Raw genomic sequence first — 20,218 nt, forward strand, 5'->3', positions numbered from 1 at the left:
AAGGTATGTGGGTTGTATCATGGGTATTCAGTACTTTTTGGCTAATATCCATTTATCAGTGAGTACATACCATGTGTGTTCTTTTGTGACTGGCCTACCTCACTCAAGATATTTTCTAGTTCCATCCATTTGCCTGAGAATTTCATGAAGTCATTGTTTTTTTTAAAATATTTATTTATTTATTTTTATGTATATGAGTATTTATGTAGCTGTACAGATGGTTGTGAGCCTTCATGTGGTTGCTGGGAATTAAATTTAGTTCCTCTGCTTGCTCTGGTCGGCCCTGCTCACTCAGTCCCTGCTTGTTCCGGCTGAAGAATTTACTTATTATTATAAATAAGTACATTGTAGCTGTCTTCAGACACCCCAGAAGAGAGCATCTGATCTCATTACAGATGGTTGTGAGCCACCATATGGTTTCTGGGATTTGAACTCAAGACCTTAGGAAGAGCAGTCAGTGCTCTTAACTGCTGAGCCATCTCTCCAGCCCCTGAAGTCATTGTTTTTAATAGCTGAGTAGTACTCCATTGTGTAAATATACCACATTTTCTGTATCCATTCCTCTGTTGAGGGACATTTGGGTTGTTTCCAGCTTCTGGCTATTACAAATAAGGCTGCTATGAACATAGTGGAGCATGTGTCCTTGTTATATGTTGGACAATCTTTTGGATATATGACCAGGAGTGGTATAGCTGGGTCCTCAGGTAATACTATGTTCAATTTTCTGAGGAACCACCAGACTGATCTCCATAGTGGTTGTACCAGCTTGCAATCCCACCAGCAATGGAAGAGTGTTCCTCTTTTTCTACATCCTTGCCAGCATCTGCTGTCACCTGAGTTTTTGATCTTAGCCATTCTGATAAATGTAAGGTGGAATCTCAGGGTTGTTTTGATTTGCATTTCCCTGATGATTAAGGATGTTGAACACATCTTTAGGTGCTTCCAGGCCAATAAAGATTCCTTTGTTGATGGCCTAGACGGTCATCAATGGGAGGAGAGTCCCTAGGTCCTATGAAGGTTCTATGCCCCAGTATAGGTGAATGCCAGAACCAGGAATGGGAGTGGGTGGGTTGGGGAGCAGGGTGAGGGAAGAAGGAATAGAGGATTTTCGGAGGGGAAACTAGGAAAGGGGATAACACTTGAAATGTAAATAAAGAAAATATCTAATAAAAAAAAGATTCCTCTGTTGAGATTTCTCTGTTTAGCTCTGTACCCCATTTTTAAATTGGGTTATTTGTTATTTTATTGTAGTCTATCTTCTTGAGTTCTTTATATATATTTGATATTAGCCCTCTATTGGATGTAGGGTTGCCATAGGATAAAAAGGTGATGGTACAAGCAGAGAAGTGAGTAGGTAGGGAGGGGCTGCCTCCTTTAAGTTACTTACAGCTATTCCTAACTCCTTGTTCAAATTATATACCCACAGCTTAAAATCAACTGTGCTAGGAATTCTATAAGCCATCAAAACTAACAAATGATGCAAATAATTTTTTCTTGGAAGGCAGATGGCAACCATTACCAGCATTTCACAAGGCAAAGAGTATTGTAGTCTTCTTCCTCTTTTGTCTGATGTATCATTCCTGATGATTCTGATTTGAGGCTGCCCCAGAATTGCTCCAAATTAAATAATTTGATCTGATGAGCAAGAAACTATGAATGAGAGGAGTGTGTACGTTTGTGTGACAGAGAAAGAGAGAGAGAGAGAGAGAGACAGAGACAGAGACAGAGACAGAGAGACAGACAGTGACAGACAGAGACAGACAGAGATAGAGAGATGGAGATGGAAGAAAAGACCAAAAAAAAGGAAGGAAAGGCAGAAAGAAAGAAAGAAAGAAAGAAAGAAAGACAGAAAGAAAGAAAGAAAGAAGGAAGGAAGGAAGGAAAGAAAGAAAGAAGGAAGGAAGGAAGGAAGGAAGGAAAGAAAGAAAGAAAGAAAGAAAGAAAGAAAGAAAGAAAGAAAGAAACAAACAAACAAACAACGGAACAAAGGAGAGGAAAACAGAAAGTTCTTGGAGATTTCTTATAATGACACCAATTTTGTCCTACTTGTTTTGCCTTCATGACCTCAGGGTCTAGGGGAGGGATTGGGGTTTTTATACCTTGTTTTCCAGTGATGTGTAACTTGTTGGTAGTCCTTGGACTACTTTGAGAGCTACTGCCCCAAACATTTGTCTGGACAGCCTAAAGAATTTCAGAAGACCTGGTTTGCTCTTGAGAATCTTGGGAAAGAACATTTCTGGCTCACTTCAGATTAATATGTATGAGGAGGAGGAGGAGCAAGAGCAAATTCAAGTGGAAAGACTGAGCAGCTCTTTGAAAGTCTCTTGACTTTTGACCTTTGCTTTCACCATATGTAAATGGGGATAATAATAGCCAACCATCACAGAAGATATTTTATCTCTTAAATATAATATAAATGTAAGCTTCCAATATTTGAGAACATGGGGGGGGTGGGTGGGTAGCAAACGCTTCTTAAGATAGCACATCTTCTAAGTTAGAGGCCTTGGGGAAGAATTTCTTATTGCTGTCCTAGTAGTGGGCTCTTTGCTGAGATGTTTTCCTTTCCTGTATTTATTATCATTTAGGGAAATTACTGTATTGCAAAAATTGCTTTTTGGATCAAATGAAGGCTATTACAGGTTATTTTCCTTAGCGGTTGCTGAGTCTGATTTTGGTTTTGTTTAGTTTTGTTTTTGATGTGTGTAATCATTAGGTGGTAGTGATTCAGTCATTATGGCCATCTCTGTTCCTGTCATGATATTATCACTCCTAAGCTATATACCCCAGAGTGTTTTGAAGTCAGCAATTTTAGAACATATTGGTGTAGGCATACACTTTTGCAACCTACTTTTAATAAGGGTTCAACCTCTCCTCTAGCCCACCACTCAGCAGAGGGAGTGGAAGAGAAAAGTTATTAGGATATGGGGGAGGTTGACCTGTTTAGCAATAGTTCTTTGTGGGTGAGCTCGATCTTCTTTGGCAGCAGTTCAGTCCCATAGCAAACATCTAATACAACTCAGCAGCTGTAGTCCAGTCCTCTAGGCAGGCAGACACCAGGCACAAAACAGCAGCTACAGTCTAGTCCTTACAGCAAGCAGACAGAAGGCAGCTGTAGTTCAACCCTGAAGAAACCGCCAGGCTTGCCAACTGGCCTGAGGCAAGGCTGTGAAGGTAGCAAGCTGCTGCAGGAACCTCATGAGCAGTTCTATGGTAAGTTTCTCAATAGTGACTTTATCATGGTTGAACTCAACAAAGCTATGTAAGGCCTGGTTTGGTGTGTTCTGCCTTGCTCCTCTTCACTAAAGCCAAGGCTCAGTGCTCCTCTCCCACTGCCTCTGGGGTCATATTTGTACTCCTTCATGAAGAGTCCTTTCATGTGTCTGCTATAGCCAAACATCCTTTAACCTGTGTCTGCTTCATGAAAGCAGTCTTTCACTTGTTTGCTTTAGCAAGACATCCTTTCACTTGTGTGCCCCAGCAAAACATCATTTGACTTAACTAACTTTCCAAAGAACTAGACGTTTCTACTTCACATTGGAACAACTCATCAATGCCATTGTCTTTCTTGCTGGGTGAGCTTTCCAGCCAGCATCCCCTCTTCTAGCACTCTTATGATGCTATTGTCTTAGTAATGCCTGGTCCAGAAAAGCTTCATTGTTCTTTTTTTGATCCCCATAGGTTTCTGCAAAACTCTTTTGGACTAGTGTTTTCAGGTTTCTGTGACTGGTCAGGAAATTGTCCTTGAATTAGTAGCTTTCATGTATCACTGTGTGGTGCTTGGAAAAGCACACAGGCTTTACACATACTTGGTTCTGGGCTAGCCTCCATGGGTTAACCTCCTTACAGTGGTTCTTTTGGTTATTCATAGGACTTGGTGGGGGCAGGACTTAAAAACAATATTTGTGTTAGACCTCACTCTAGAGCTGGTGATTTAATTGGCCTGTTGTGGCCTGAGCATCTGCACTTATCCAAACTCTTCAGATGAGTTTACTTGTTTGGTTCCCAATGTGTGATGAAGAGTTCAATAAGTGGTTCTAAGCTTCAGTTTTCTATCTATTCAGCTAAAAGCTTTAGTATCTATCTTAGTTAGGGTTTTACTGCTGTGAACAGACACCAGGACCAAGGCATCTCTAATAAGGACATTTAGTTGGGGCTGGCTTACAGGTTCAGCGATTCAGTCCATTATCATCAAAGCGGGAACATGGCAGCATCCAGGCAGGCATGGTGCAGGCAGAGCTGAGAGTTCTACATCTTCATCTGAAGGCTGCTAGTGGAAGACTGACTTCCAGGCAACTAGGATGAGGGTCTTATGTCCACACCCACAGTGACACACTTACTCCAACTAGGCCACACCTCCAAATAGTGCCACTCCCAAGGACAAACATATTCAAACCATGACAAAAATATCCTAGAGTCAATATTTTTCTCACCTTTCTATCTCTCTAACACCTAGAACTATTGGTACATACCTGGGTGTTCAGGATGTGTTGAGTCCATGAGGCAAGGGTTTCTTACATAGTACAGAGTAAGTCTGTTCAATTAAGAAAAAATGGGGGTTGGGGAGATGGCTCAGAGGTTGAGAGCACTTCCAGAGGTCCTGAGTTCAATTCTCAGCAACCACATGGTGGTTCACAACCATTTATAATAGGATCTGGCGCCCTCTTCTGGCGTGCAGGCATATACACAGACAGAATACTAAGTTCCTAATAAATAAAAAAATGTTTTTTTTTTTTTTTTTGTAATTTCTGAAAGCTTTTAATTTATTCCCTCCCAAAGGAACAACTGCAATCAAAGGGATTGAAAGGTCAAGATTTTATTGTCTTCATAACAAAATCTGCTTTTTTTTTAATTAGGTATTTTCCTCAATTACATTTCCAATGCTATCCAAAAAGTCCCCAATACACTCCCCCCCACAGTCCCCCACCCACCCACCCCCAAAAATGTTTTTTTTTAAAGATTTATTTTTGTCTATGAGTACACTGTAGCTGTCTTCAGATACACTAGAATATGGTATTTAATCCCATTACAGATGGTCATGAGCCACTATGTGGTTGCTGGGATTTGAACTCAGGACCTCTGGAAGAACAGTCAGTGCTTTTAACTACTGAGCCATCTCTCCAGCCCCCTAATTTTTTTTCTAAGAAAAATTGTACTAATAAGCTGAAATGTTTTATTCTCTACTATATTAGTTCCATTTCGTATTGGCAGGACCAAAAAATTGATCAAAGCAGGACAGAATGGTTTATTTTGTTTCACAGTTTATGGGTAGTCAGTCTATCATAGTAGAGAAGTCATGACAGCTAGAGCTTGAGGCAGTTGGTCACATTGCATCTACAGCCATGAAGCAGAGGGAAGGTTCAGATAACCTTCTTTTTATTCAGTCTGGCCTTCCTGCCTATGGAATGCTGCCACACACATTCAGGGTGGGTCTTCCAACCTCTGTTAACTTAATCTAGATAATCTCTGGAAGGCTTGTGAATCTAGTGATTCTAAGTGATTCTAGATCCTATCAAGTTGACAGTTTTACTATCACACCAACTGTAGGTGCTGAGTTACCGTGGCTCCTTCCTCATGGTATCTGGCACACTGGGTCAACAGAATAAATGCTTGGTGAGAATTCCTTGGCTTATTGAGGAATAGGGAAATGTAGGCACAAAGGAAAGACCTAAAATGATGTGTTTCTTTTAGTGGCTGAAATAGAACATGGCCAGTCATTGGTTGGTCACACCCACTAGCTTTGAGGTACCATTGCCCCAGAGCATCTAAGATGCAGACAGGAGAAGTTTTGGGTAGATAGGTTGAAGGCTTTGTGGCTGGGTTGGTGTCCCAGACCCACCACTGGGAGCCTAGCCCAGTTACAAAAGATGGCTGGTTCAGGCTCCATAGCCTCCATTGCTTGGAGACCTCGCTGAGGTCACCCTCATAGATAACAGGAAGTTTCCCTTGCACTAGGTTTTAACATTTCTCTTAAATGCCCACCTATTCCAGTCATCTCTCCCCATCCTCTCTTCCTCCACTCCCTCTATTTACCTCCTAATCCTTCCTTTAGAGAAACATGAATTAAAATATTAGTAATGTAAACACAAATCAATAACAACAAAATGGCAAAAGTGCCACTCTTTCTGTACTAGTATGCCATCTTAGTTAGCCAGAAGTGAAAAACAGTGGTGACTGAACCATATCTGACAAGGGTATGCCAAAACGTTCTGAAATATTCACGAATATATATGAAATACACATTTACATATCCAGTTATATTAACATAATTTTATGTGAATAATATGACTTAAAGTACAAATGTCATGGTGCTTGAAAATAAATTTATGACCTTAAACAGTTTTTCTTTAAAAATTTGTATTTCTATATTTACTAAAATTAGTTCTTTGAAGGGCTGGAGAGATAGATAATTCAGCGGTTAAGAGCACTTGCTGTTCTTGCATCGGACCTGAGTTCTGTTATCAGCACCTACATAGTGGCTCACAATCATCAGTAAGTCTCTAGTTCCAGGGGATCATAATCCTCTCCTGGCTTCTGCAGACACTGCACACATGTGCTGTACTTACACACATGCACACAAAACATGTATGCATAAAAAGTAAAAATACACAAAACTCCAAGCATGATGGCACATGCTTGTAATCCCAGCAAACTTATGAAATAGAGGCATAAGGATCATGGGCTCAAGGTCAGCCTGGGCTACATACTAAGAACCTGCCTCAAAAATGGTCCTGAGATGCTAATCTGAATGTCTATATAAATTAAAACAAACAAACATGTGCAAAACCAAGATTTTGCTCATAGCAGAATATCTACAGTGGCAGGAGATCATGCAAATGAGCGTGTGAAATGTTCTTGGTAGGTTTGGTAGCATCACCATGTCACACTGCTACTTGTCTTTCTGCATGACCCAGGAGCCATCTTAGGAATGTCTTTCATTAATCACCATGGTAATGGTACAGCTAAGAGGGGATGGGTCATTAAAAATGCATCATCATGGGTGAGTTAGAAATGAACTCAGACCATACATCTTTCCGAGGTCAGGGATTCTTTTCCTTATAGAAAAAAAAAAGGCAACACTTAAAATAGAACAGAGTTTTGAAAATATGTATCTAAGCATTACAGAACTGTGTGAGATTCTTTATATGCGTGGAGGTCAACAGAGAGTTAGGAGTTCACTCTCTTAATTATTTTGTTATTTTAACCTCACAATCACCTTGTGAAGTGAGGAATAGCTTCGTTGTTCTACAAGGAAAGATAATCAAGAAGACTTAGGTGACTTTCTTGGGCTCACATTACTTAGAGGTTATAGAAGCAAAGCAAAAATTTAGACTGTTGGTATTAATATTTTGGTTTTGGTTTCTGAAGACTAATAATACACATAAATGGGAAAAGTCATCACTTATTTGAAGGCACTCCCTTTTCCAGACATGGGAGGTTTGGCGAAGGGGCTGGAACCTTCAGGCTGATTTCACTGGTGTTTATTGACCTTTTATTAGCCTTGCCAACAGTTTTCCAAAGGTGTTTTTCAGGAAATCAGGTATGACCTACAATATAATAAATATTCATTTCTTTTTAACAGAACCATTGCCAACTATTTAGTGTGGAGAATGGTTTATTCCAGAATTCCAAACCTCAGCAGACGCTTTCAATATAGATGGCTAGAATTCTCAAGGGTAAGTTGCTGAATATTGAAATGTTTCATCAGGGGCCAACTTTACATGCTGGGGGAAGTTCTAATGTTAACTACTTCCGGAAAAAAAAAACTTTATGGATGGGATGTAGGGAGCTTGCAACCTAAATTCTACTTTAAACTTATTCACATTAGTTCATTTTACTCAGGTATACCTATTTACTATAAATGTACCCCAAGCTCTCCATTCTGGCTGTATAATAATATTTAGAGTGATACTTTGGGCCATCCAATCTTGTTCAAATGTCCCTCCTTAACAGCATATTTCTGTTTATTTCAGTGCTTTTAACTGAAATTATTGTTTTGATGTTTCTTAATGATATATCCCTTTCAAAGTAGTTCAAATTTATTTTAATTTCTTTGCCTTTTTACTGGCAAACACTTGTGATAATTATGTGTGTTTGTGGGGTTTAGGGTGATATTTTGATCTACGAATGCAATCTAGAAAAATTCAGTCAGATAATGAACATATACATCATTCCAGCAACATATCACTTCTGTGTTGAGAACATCAAAGGCCTATTTTATCAAAATTGAAACACACAATTATCATTAACTATGATTACTTTATGCATTATGATAAACATTGCCTAATATCATTACGTATGTGGAATATGAAATAATTGATGTAAAAAACAGAGAGTAGGAAGATGGTTACTAGGAGTTGGAGGAAGGAGGACTGGGAAAGAGAAATGTGCATCAAAGAGTACACAATTTCAGTTAGACTGGAAGGACGCAGTCTGATGATCTATTTCACTGTAACTATGGTTTTTAAGATTTCTCCATGTTCTGATTATATATATATATATATATATATATATATATATATATAGAGAGAGAGAGAGAGAGAGAGAGAGGGAGAGAGAGGGGGGGAGAGGGAGAGGGGGAGAGGGAGAGAGGGAGAGGGAGAGAAGGAGAGAAGGAGAATCAGCTTCATTTTTTATTTGGTGTTAGAGTTGCATATTTAACTTTATTTAGATATTTAATCTTGATTCTATCCTAACTCTGCTAGACCCGTTTTAATTTCCTTCCATAATATCCTCTTTAAGTGCCTGAATCCATTTTCTTCCCCCCAGTTACCTAGCCCTTGAATCTTTGTTTCTCACCCACCTTTGTTGTCTCTTAACTTACACAGACAGATGTTGCTTTCATCTGCATTTCCAAGGCTGATGACTAATTCTGCCATGGCTTAGGGGACTTAAGGATTTTGTAGCTTTAAAAAGTATTTTATTTTTCTATCTATTTAAATCAAAGTGAATGTTAAATCGTATAAGCTCTTATTTTATTTAACATCCGCTTTAGTTATTAGAGAAACTGGGAAATACAGAAATTTATGGTGGGTTATTATACTTGGAGAGTGATGCAGTTATTTGGGGGCAACTTTTGACCCTTTACAGTCATTGGAATATAAAGTTACCTTATAAAGGCTAGACATGCATGCATGAAACAATTACTTATATTTAGGTCAAACCAAATAGTTAAGATACAAAACAAGTAGATCTTTTTGCTGTGTGTGTATTTTTAACTCCTATGGATCACATAAAAGATGGTACCCAGCTGCTTTCCACCCTCACTGTGAAGAAAATGAGAGAGCGAGGTGTAAGAAGTAGTGTGTGAAAATTTGAGGTTAGGTATAAGGGGATGTTTCTTGAACATGAAGTGCTAAATATAATATTGAATTGCCAAAGAAGGTTGTAGGATCCCTCCCTCTCTCTCTCTGGAGGTTTTAAAAATAACTTCATCCCTTACCTCTGAGAAGGGTCATGTTCCCAGAAAGGAAAGGAAGGAGAAACGAATTTAAGCTTTAATCCCTTTTGCCCCACTCTAACAACCCTGCTCTAAAATTGTGCATGGGGTATTCCAGGCCACAATTCTCAGGGTCTCTGTCCCTCACAGTCTGCCGGTACACTCCATTCTCCAGAGAAAACTTACATGGCATTTATTTCTCTGCTTTCATCCCCAGAGTAAACCTTGGCACTTTCAAATCCTGCTTTGGAAGTCCCTTACTTGTTTGTAAATGTTTTCTTATAATGGCATAACAGGACAGATGGGAAAAGCCTTTACATTTGTATTTTCCTCTGCTATGACACTATGTAAATGGGTTACCCAGGTTGCTCATGGTGAGCCATGGTCTGCTAGTCTGCTAACAAGAACTTTGATTGCCCACAATTCCAAACTTTTCCTGGTAGAACTGCAGACCTCAATAGGTACTAAGTACTATCTGAATCCTTGGACAGCATTTACCTTTGCTCCATTTGCTGTAGAAAAGCTATGACATTGCCCATATGTTTTTCTTAATGGAGAAAATTGGACTAAAGGTGAAATGCATTGTTTTTTCACTATTAAAGCATATTCACTTGGTTGTGGCTAGAAATCAGGGAAAATCAAGAGTTTTATTTTCTCCATCTGATTTCACTGTGGCCTTTCCTGTCTGACATCTATCTGCGAGGGGGATGGGAAGTATTTTTCTAGATGGTTTGCCTTCCTTTTTTTTTTTTTTAAACCCAGCAATAAGTTTTATCCGAAGCTTAAATTGTATTGCTTTTTTTTCCACAGGTAATCCAGGGGACCACAACTCTGCTGCCTCAGTGGGACAAATGTGTCAACTTTATCGAGAGTGCACTCCCATATGTTGTGGGGAAAATGTTTGTGAATGTTCACTTCCAGGAGGATAAGAAGGAAATGGTAAGTGGAGCCTCCTGGATGATAAAGGCAAACACCCAGAAGAGTGGTCTTCTAGGCAGATCTGACAGACAAGATGGTCCACAGTCTGCAGTCTCCCTTCCAGGGTTATAGATTCAAAGGCATTCTCTTATATTTCTTCTCATTTTCCCAGGAAAACAGGAATAAAACTCATCAAATGTGAGATGAGATGAACATATATTGGAGGTCTGAGGACAGAGAATGTATGCAATAGCTGTCCAGAAGGGTGGGCCAGTGTGACTGAGGATATTTGGTATGGCTGCTTAGAGGCAGGTAAAATCTTAGTCTAGGTCAAGGTCTAGTTTAAGGTCATGAATTTTTTTATATTTTTTTATTAGGTATTTTCCTCAATTACATTTCCAATGCTATCCCAAAAGTCCCCCATACCGCCCCCCACTTCCCTACCCACCCATTCCCATTCTTTTGGCCCTGGCATTCCCCTATATTGGGGCATATAAAGTTTGCGTGTCCAATGGGCCTCTCTTTCCATTGATGGCCAACTAGGCCATCTTTCGATACATATGCAGCTAGAGACAAGAGCTCCGGGGTTCTGGTTAGTTCATCATGTTGTTGCACCTATAGGGTTGCAGATCCCTTTAGCTCCTTGGGTACTTTCATGAATTTAAAGATATTTGTCACTATGGTTACATGTTTTTCTCCATCTGTTTCAAGTGCTTTGAAGGAAATATATATATACATATATATATATGCACACACATGAATATATATGTATCTTTCAGCATTACTGAGGCTCATTTGACATACAAAATTTGTATATATTCAAGGTATACAATGTAATGATTTGATACACACTGTAAAGGGATTACCACAACAAAATCAGCACATTGATCATCATTTTGTGTTTGTCTGTGGGATAGTATTGTGTGACACTATTTCTGGGGAGCCAGGAACAAATGTCTACTCATTCCAGATAGGAAATTGGCAAAAGCAATGACCCCACCAAAGTCCAGCTTAGCGAACCAGTGAGTTTCACTGGGGTTACCTATAAGGTTATGGGAGAGGAGCAGGGGTGGCTGAAAGTCACAAAGACTAGAACCCTGGAGTTCCTGCATGAGATGCCTGCAGCTCAACAGGTTAGAGTATCTTTGGGGCAGTCAGCTGGCCTGTGCCCCTTCCATACAGCCTGGCTGTTTTCTCTTTTTCAAGCAGCTGGCCTGGCTTCTTGTCTCCTTAGAAGTCTTTCCTATGTAAGCTTAGGGAGGGGGCCTCGTGTATCTAGTCAGTTTGAAAAATCTCTCCAGGTTTCTGAGTTGTTTACTTTTGAGTCCTAAGGAGCATCCCTTTAAATTTTCCAGTCTTATAAGTCTCACCTTTTTTTTTTTTTTTAAATGAACTTCTTATATCTTAATGGAAGGAAATTAGTATACAACATATGGACACTTAATATGTACTTTCACAAATTTGAAGCATATAACACATTATATATTATTGTAACTAAAGTCACCATGCAGTGCATAAGATCATTGGAACTTATACATCCTTATATGAAAGGCTGTACCATTTGACCAACATCACCCAATCCCACACTATGTCACTGACAACTTCTGTTTATATTCTCTGTATCTTGGAGTTCCAAAATTTTGCAGGTGGTAGGGGGAGGAATTCCACATATAGATCTTATTTTTCCTTTTGTGTCTGGCTTATTTCACTTAGCATTATGCCCTCCAAGTTTATCTATGTTATTGGAAAAGATAAGATTCCCTTGCTTCATGGCTAAGAAATACACAGACATGCATCATACTTTAGGTAATTCCATATCTTGGTTATTAGGAAAAATGCTGCAATGAACATGAGATCCAGCTGTCTCTTGAGGACTTTGCTTTATTTCCTTTGGCAATCTAGCCAGTAATAGGATGGCTAGGTTGTTATGGTAGTCTTTTGGAGGATCTTCTAAACTGTTTCAACTTGATGGCAGAGCCAATTCATATTTCACTCTATAAGGTTTCTTTGTTTATTTATGCACTTGCCTCTTTTGACTTTCATAGTCATTACCTTAACAGACATGAAGTAATATTTCATTGTGGTTTTGGTTTTTATTTTCCTGACTAGTTATAAGCAATGCATTTTCATGCTATTTGAATGTCTTTGGAAAATGTCTAGTCAGGCCTTTTGTTCATATTTAGTTAGGCCATTATTTTTGCTACTTTTGCTATTGGGAGTGCACTTTTGAGTTATACATTTTAGTTAGCCACTTTTATGTGAATTTTCTTTGTCTAAATTACATTTTACCAATGCCAATAAGCAAAATATCCATGTGTGATTCAGTATTAGAGTACTGCCTTATCAATCAGATGTAGACATATAAGCATATCGGACACAGGTAGTTAATAACCATTGAGTTTGAGGGTAAAGACACAGAGTCTGTTAAGTCATGGTAGTTCAAATGGTTGGTGTCATATAGTGATAATAGTATCAGATGGTGGGTATTCTGTGTCATATACTGGAATTTATTCTTAAATATCACTAATCTAAATACATTATCTTTTGTTAATTTGTTTTTTTACTATCTTTGAAGAATTTCTGTCAAGTTTGAGAACATATTTTTAAAATAAACAGGCCTATTCTAAATAGGACCACCGAGAAATGAATTCTTGTTTTTAAAATGCTCAGTAGTCTTCAAAGTTTTTGTTTGCGCTTTGGCCAGAGTAAATACATGGAAACCTTATTAAATAATCACAGGGGTATCACTAAAACCTCAAGAGGATAGAAATACAATGAATGACTAAAAAGAGTATGTACTGGGAGAGGTACACATATTTGAACTAATCTGAAAAGTAGGGAATTTATTTTCCTCAGTTTTGGTGCATGTGCCCTCTTTTCAAGTCTCAGGGTATGACTACTTTTTTTTTTACCTTAAATTATTTGCTTCCCCTATGCCCAAATTATTTGCCTCAGGGGATAGTTATGTTGGAAACTTGTAAAAGAAAACAAAGCTGGCTTTTTCTAGCCTCATTTCAGGGATTCCACCCAAGAGCCACTGATGTACTTGTTTTAAAAAAAATATGGATTATTAAGAACAGTCCAGAGAAAAGGAAAGGCCACACTGGGGCAAATTCCAGAAAGTCTAATTTGTACTGAGAGACTGTGATGGCTTATTTACCAAGGGGACTCTGTTAAACAAATGACCATCATCAGAAGGTTAAAAACCTCAGGTACTACTAAAATCTTTCTGCATGCGCATATTGCATGGCCTTGTTACAAAGCAGAATCCATTGCAAGATGGTAGTAAACCCACTGCATTTTAACAAAGATTCCCTTTAATTTGGTCCAGTCTAGGGCCCCAATTTCCAGCAAGTTCCCATTTTATCCTGTTGCTGTGCCAGCTACCACACTTTGAGTAGCAAGTCCCTCACTTCACTCACTAGAAAATAATTATCACCTGAAACAGAAGCCCTGGTGAGTCACTGGAGCAGGTCAGGTCAGGCCAGGTCAGTTGTCTCGACAATGATACTTTGTTTACTCAAATGGTAACAGTGTGAGCAATGCTTCAGGTTTCAATCTCTGAAAATCTAAATGATTGAGATTGTGTCAAATCCTGGGCGAGGGCCTCTGGTTTTGTATCCTGCCCCACTCCCTAAATTATTGAATTTGTCCTTAAAATAGTATTTTTTTTTCTGACAGATTCCTGTTTTTTTTTTTTTTTTTTTTTTTTTTTATGTTTCTTGACTATCTTCACAACAGGGTTGGCCTAATGGCCTGTGGTTGATATCCCTTGACATTCCTGTTATCTATTGTAGCTGAGAGGGAGCAAATGATACATTTCAAAGTTTCTTTTCTAGAGGGAAAGTGACTTCTTTCTTATCCCTGTCTGCTGCCTTAGCTCTATGCCTCTCCCAATCCACTGATCTACTAGGACTGCCTTCTTTTTCATGAGTCTCTCTCTCACTCTCTCTCTCTCTCACTCTCTCTCTCTCTCTCTCTCTCTGTGTGTGTGTGTGTGTGTGTGTAATTACACACTACTGTTTCTTTATGGTTTTCTAAGTGCAAGTATACCTGGGTAAATGCAGGCATACTGACCGCAGCCCTTATTCCTTCATTCACACAATTATTGGATTTTAGCCAATTTAATTAGCAATGAGAAAAACAGGATATAGAAAAAGAGAGTCTTTCAACACAGAGCCACCTAAAGGGGCGGGGGGTGGGGGAGAACAAATCTTCTGCCATTCAGAGAACGGGACAGACATGTTAGCTGCAAGTCTTGCTTGTATGGTACCTAATGGACTGGCCAGTGGAGTGACGGAAAGGATATGGGAGACCTCTTTTGATCTTTGTTGTCTTTGTGGTTTGATGTAACACTATAGGACAGAGCAAGGATATAAGCCCTGTGTATAGGTTTAAATTTCTTGGGGATTATGTTTTTTGAAAGTTATAGGTTGGAGGTTGGTGAGACAGCTCAGTGGGTAGGAGCACTGACTGCTCTTCTGAAGGTTCTGAGTTCAAATCCTAGCAACCACATGGTGGCTCACAACCATCCATAATGAGATCTGACACCCTCTTCTGGTGTATCTGAAGACAGTTACAGTGTACTTACATATAATAAATAACTAATTCTTAAAAAATAGTAATAGTCTGGTAAGATGGTTCAGTGGGGAAAGCTCTGTCTGTGCAAGCCTTAAGATCAGAGTTCAATAAAAATTTAGCATAACAGAAGTAGGTGAAAGTAATTTAATTTTAGTACCCTAATCCAATGTAAAGGTTTGTTGTTTCAACGTGCCAGCAGAGGGGAGGTTGACATCAGGTATTTTCCTTTTTAGTGTTCTGTTTTACTTTTCTGAGAAAGGGTCCCTCAGTGTACCTAGAGCCTCACCAGTTTGGTAAAACTCCCTGCCTGGCAAGCCACACCTACCTAGTGCTGGCAGTTTAAACACAGACAGACACTAGCAGCTTTGGGAATGTGAACTTGGGTCCTTATTCTTGCACAGTTGGCACTTTGATCACTTAGCCATCTCTCCAGTCCATAACTGCTACCTTAAATGCACAGGGAAATGCCTTAGATTAATGTTCATAGAGGTCACATGAAGAGTCCTAGGAAAGTAAGGAATAGAAATGATTGTCATGATATCTGGTGCAATAGTCATGGTATAATTAAATCTAGTGATGAAGATTATGGTAGCAACATTAACTGGGGTTTAACTGTATGTCCAGTACTCTTCTAAGCACATTCCAGATGTGGAGCCATTTATCATCGATCTTGTGATTACTATTAGTGTTTCCACTTTCCAGATGGACAAAGCTGAGGCTTGGAGTGTATACATAAATTCCCCCAACATCATGAAAATTGTGTAGGTTAGGTCTAAATCCAGTTAATCAGGCATAAGCCCATGTTCTATTGTGAATTAGTTTTCTGTTAACTATAATTAACTTTGGAAATAATTAGCTTACATAAGACAAATGTCACACACACACACACACACACACACACACACACACACACACACACACACAAAACCCACATAGTTGTGGTGCTTCCAGTCTGTGATCAGGTGGCCCTATTGCTTTTTGACCTGTGACAATACAGCCTCTCATTGAAGATGCATGTTGTATAACACAGCCCTTACCTTATAGACAGGGGGTAGGAAGAGGAAGGTGCAGGGATCTGATGAGTTAAATATCTCCTAAGTCCTATACAAAGGCTCTACCATGTTGGGATAGCACCATCTTGAGGGCAAGCCTTTGGCACGCAGACGTTTGAGGGCCACATAAAAGCCAGACTAGAATGTATTGTCTAGCTTTTCCCTGAAAGACACCTGCGTCAGCATCAATTTCTAGAGTGGGGTACTCAGAGACTTCACAATGGCTTTTAAAATTCAATTTAATTCAACTAATTCAAACTTGTTGGAAGCACACTCTAACAACAATAAGATACAAAAGCAAAAGGCACCCATTTTCCTTTTCTTAGATTTTTAGAGGCTGAAAACAGAAGACGTTTTGTTTCTAGCATTTCAACATTTTAAAGAAAAAGGCGGTGAAACCTAATTGAAATCCAACTTGTTGAATTCCATTTTTGTATTCATATGTTTCTCCAAAGAAAGAGGCAAACAATAAGAAACAAGAGGACCATCAGAGCTTCGATGTAAAACAACACTGTAGGCATGTCTTTGGTTTAGTCTGCATACCAAACTCAATTTACAGTATTTTCTACATATACAATTCTAATGAATGATTTCTAATATTTGGAATAGTGAACTAAGACTATACTTTTCAAAACTTTAAAAAAATTATTACTTGCATTCCATAGTTACTAAGCATAAATGTGGACATACATATTAAAGAATAATATGTTTATTGTGATGAATTTTTAAAAGAATTTTTTCTAGTTTCTAGAAAATTCTAGAAAAGTCAGAATTCCCATCTGGACATTTTGGCTAAGCTGAATTTGTTTGTTTATGTGTTTGTCTTGTTTTACTCTTCCTTCATATCTTGTATTTCTTTATACACACTAGGTACTCAAACACCCTCACTTCACTCATGCATCTCAGATCCACCAGGTGGTATTTTTTGCTGTCTGCTCATGTTTTCTGCTTTTAATCACACAATAGATCCCATCAAAGGAAAACAATAACATAACAGTTTTTGTTGCTTGTTAGACTAATAAGGGCTTCTTTATTTACCTTTTTAAAAATGTATTTTTGTTTATCTGTATGTGTGTGAGTCTGTTTGAGTTTGTGTATCACATGTGTAGGGGAGCCTGTTGGGGCTAGAAGAGAGGGTATTAGTTCCCTTGAGATCGGAGTTTCAGGCAGTTATGAGCCACCATGCATGTGCTAGGAACCAAAGCTGGGTCTTCCACAAGAGCAATAAGCACTCTTAACTGCTAAATTAATCTCTGCAGTCCCACAACAACACCAGGCTTTGTTTAGAACTACTGCAATAGGTATCATCTCTCTTGCAAAAGAAAAAAAGGAGCTGACACTCAACCATGCCTGTTAGCAAAGAAACCAAGAGGTTTACAGCCAGTAAGCCATTAGATGGCAAAGTCCTAAGAGAAGGAACATGGAGAGAAGGAAAATCTTAACTGAACTTATTCTTGCCATAGGTAGGCCAAGGTAGCCAGATATTAAGCACTGGGAGATCTGATACTGGGAGTGATGAGACTTTGAATACTGAAAATTCCTTTTAACTCTGTTAAGCAGAAGTTTTGATCAAAGTTGGCAAGGCAGGTCTGGTAAGCATAGGATGGGGGTGGGGGCTAGGGAGGAGGGCAGTGTTAAGATTCAACTGAAAAAAGGGCTCATAGGAGACTGACTATAAGTTTGGTCAAAGGGAGGCTCTTTGTCAGTTCTCAAATGGAAGCTAAATAGACTCATTATACTTCATATTTAGATGATTAGGTGAAGAATATGAGTTTTATTCATTGCTTAGAACAGTTCAGTTCTTGTACTCTAGAAGTTTCCACCCCACCCTTCCAACTAGTAAAGCCATAGATGACCTACATACAGATGACTATAGTGTCTTCTATTTGTTTGAGCTACTCTCTTTTTGAACAGTTCTGGTATAATTCTTAGCCTAAGAATGGAATTCTCCTCCTACCTCATACTGATTCAGCTGGTGTTAAAGACTTAAATATCCACATGGGTCCAATTGAGGTGGTAACTTTGAACTTGAAACCTCCATATACTAGGAGCTCACCTCATCAGTGAGCCAAGATAATTGAATTGATGTGCTCCCATTAATATTCTTTAAGTTCTTTAATTCCCTTGTTCACCATTTCTCTCAGTGGTTGAGTAAATGAGATGTAACTCTAATGCTGATGGCAGAAGTCACCTGAAAGTCAGTGTCATGCATTAAAGCACTGCCCTTATACTTAGTGGTTCTTTGTTCCCTACATATGCAGTGCTCATGCGAGATGTTCTCAGGAAGATCATTATGCAGAAAAAAGATTCCTTTGCACACAGATTATGCACAGAATAAATACTCTGTCAACCAAGTGTCCTTACTTAGTCCATCTAGCAAATAGTACCAGCTAGCAACAGGGTCAGTGTTTAGAGAAACTCTGCTGAAGACCTGTCTGAAGTAGAGAAAATGAAATGATTTGGGTTTTAGAATATTAACTTTGCTGCACTGGTATCTCAAAATCAGTATCTACTTTTACCAAGTTGGGAAAATTAGTTAACCTCTTTGAACCTATTTTCATATTTATAAATTGTCCACGAGTATCTGTTGCTAGAAGAATGCAGTGTAACAATTACTCACAGAATCAAACTGGCATTTAGCAAAAAGCAATTACTTGTGGTGCATCTGGAGTCCGTGATGGTCCCCTCTACAGATCTGCTGATTTTGGCTAGGCATGCTCAAATGTCTGGGGGTTGGCCCATCAAGATTAGTTTTGGCTGAAGTGACTGGGACAACTAGGCCCTACTCCATGTGTCTTCCTTCTATCATCTGTCTAGCCTGGGCATGTGCCCATGATGATGGCAGAGGTGCAAGTGAGCAAGCAGAAGCACGTGAGGTCTCCCGACGTTCAGGCTCAGAACTGACATAAAGGCTGTGATGCTCAATCTTCATTGTCATCTTGACTAGATTTAGAATCACTCTAGAAACACCCCACTGAGAGAATATAGATTTAGCTGAGGAGGAAAGACTCAAGTATGGACAGCATCATTCAATGGACTGGGACCCCTGGCTGAATATAAAGAAACCTTCATTGTTCTGTTTCCTGACTGTGATAAATGTGACCAGCTTCTCCATAGTCTGTTGTCATGTCTTCATCACCATGATAACCCCAGAGCCACTGTCAACCCTTCCTCTTTCCCCCTATTTTTTGGTCAGGATGTAAAACTAAAGCTGCAATTTCAGATTATCACAGATAGAGATAAAATAGTACGTGCCTTTTTGGTTTGGGGGTGAGGATTAAATGATATAATCCTTATAGTTGAGGCAGTACAATCCATCATGCACAGTAAGCAGCCAGTCAATGTTAGCACATGTTTCTTCTGTGGGTCATGCCTACCATTAACAGGAAAGGTAGAGTTTATAATATGAAAATTTTAATATAGGCTGTGGCATCTTCTGCATGCACATCGCCTCTTTCTAATCTATCTTAGAGTGAGAGAAATACAGGGACTTTTGTCATTACTAGGCCTCCATTGATTCCTGCTTAAGAGGTTTCAGTTGGAGTAAAACCCTGTTTCTTTTTTTAAGAAAAGACTTTGGGGGCCAGGAAAGGGTGTAAAATCCTCTAAAGCTGGAGTTATGAATGTTTGCTAGTAGGTACTGGGAACCAAACTGTGATCCTTTGCAAGAGCTGCACGTACTCTTAACTGCCAGGCCATCTTTCCATCCCTTCAATAAAGATCTTTTTAATACCATTGGCCTGGCCACATCCCAGAAGATGCCCTATCATTTAACATTAGTTTGGCTCATAGCAGAATCTCAAGAAACTACTCAAGGAGCCAAATATAATTTTTATAACAGATCCAGGTTTCACAACTCTCTATGGGCTGAATCTTGTTGCAGTAAATATTCTCAGACCCCAGTGTTGACAACTCACTTATGCAATCTTTGGTAAAAATGACATCCAGCAAAAGAAGTAATTTAGATAGCTCATTGGGAATTCTTTTGAAATAAGTGTGGACATTTATTCTTGGCTTTGGCCTTGAGTGTCCTGCCATGATTGTGACACATTTGGCCCACTTTTCACATTTGTTGTCTACAACTTGGGATAGCATGGGACAGTGTTGCTCTTGCCACATTTTATTGGTCACCATCTGGGCAGGCAAATTGGATCATAACTCTGCAGTGCAAATGCCTGGGACTGGAGATTCAGTTACTGCAAGAAAGTATTTGTGCCTTAATCAGATGTGA

General features: G+C 39.1%; 1 protein-coding gene across 1 annotated transcript in view; it reads left to right on the plus strand.

The window, feature by feature from the left end:
- Nucleotides 1-20,218, plus strand: part of Phex (phosphate regulating endopeptidase X-linked) — a 300,129-nt gene that overhangs the window by 68,616 nt on the left and 211,295 nt on the right. The window contains exons 10-11 of the mRNA XM_021152917.2: nucleotides 7,580-7,673; nucleotides 10,247-10,375. Coding sequence (XP_021008576.1) covers nucleotides 7,580-7,673; nucleotides 10,247-10,375 — 223 coding nt within the window. The remainder of the gene's footprint in view (nucleotides 1-7,579; nucleotides 7,674-10,246; nucleotides 10,376-20,218) is intronic.

The sequence above is a fragment of the Mus caroli genome, unplaced genomic scaffold (assembly GCF_978045245.1).
Source record: "Mus caroli unplaced genomic scaffold, Mus_caroli_1 scaffold_5, whole genome shotgun sequence".
In the NCBI taxonomy this organism is placed as follows: domain Eukaryota; kingdom Metazoa; phylum Chordata; class Mammalia; order Rodentia; family Muridae; genus Mus; species Mus caroli.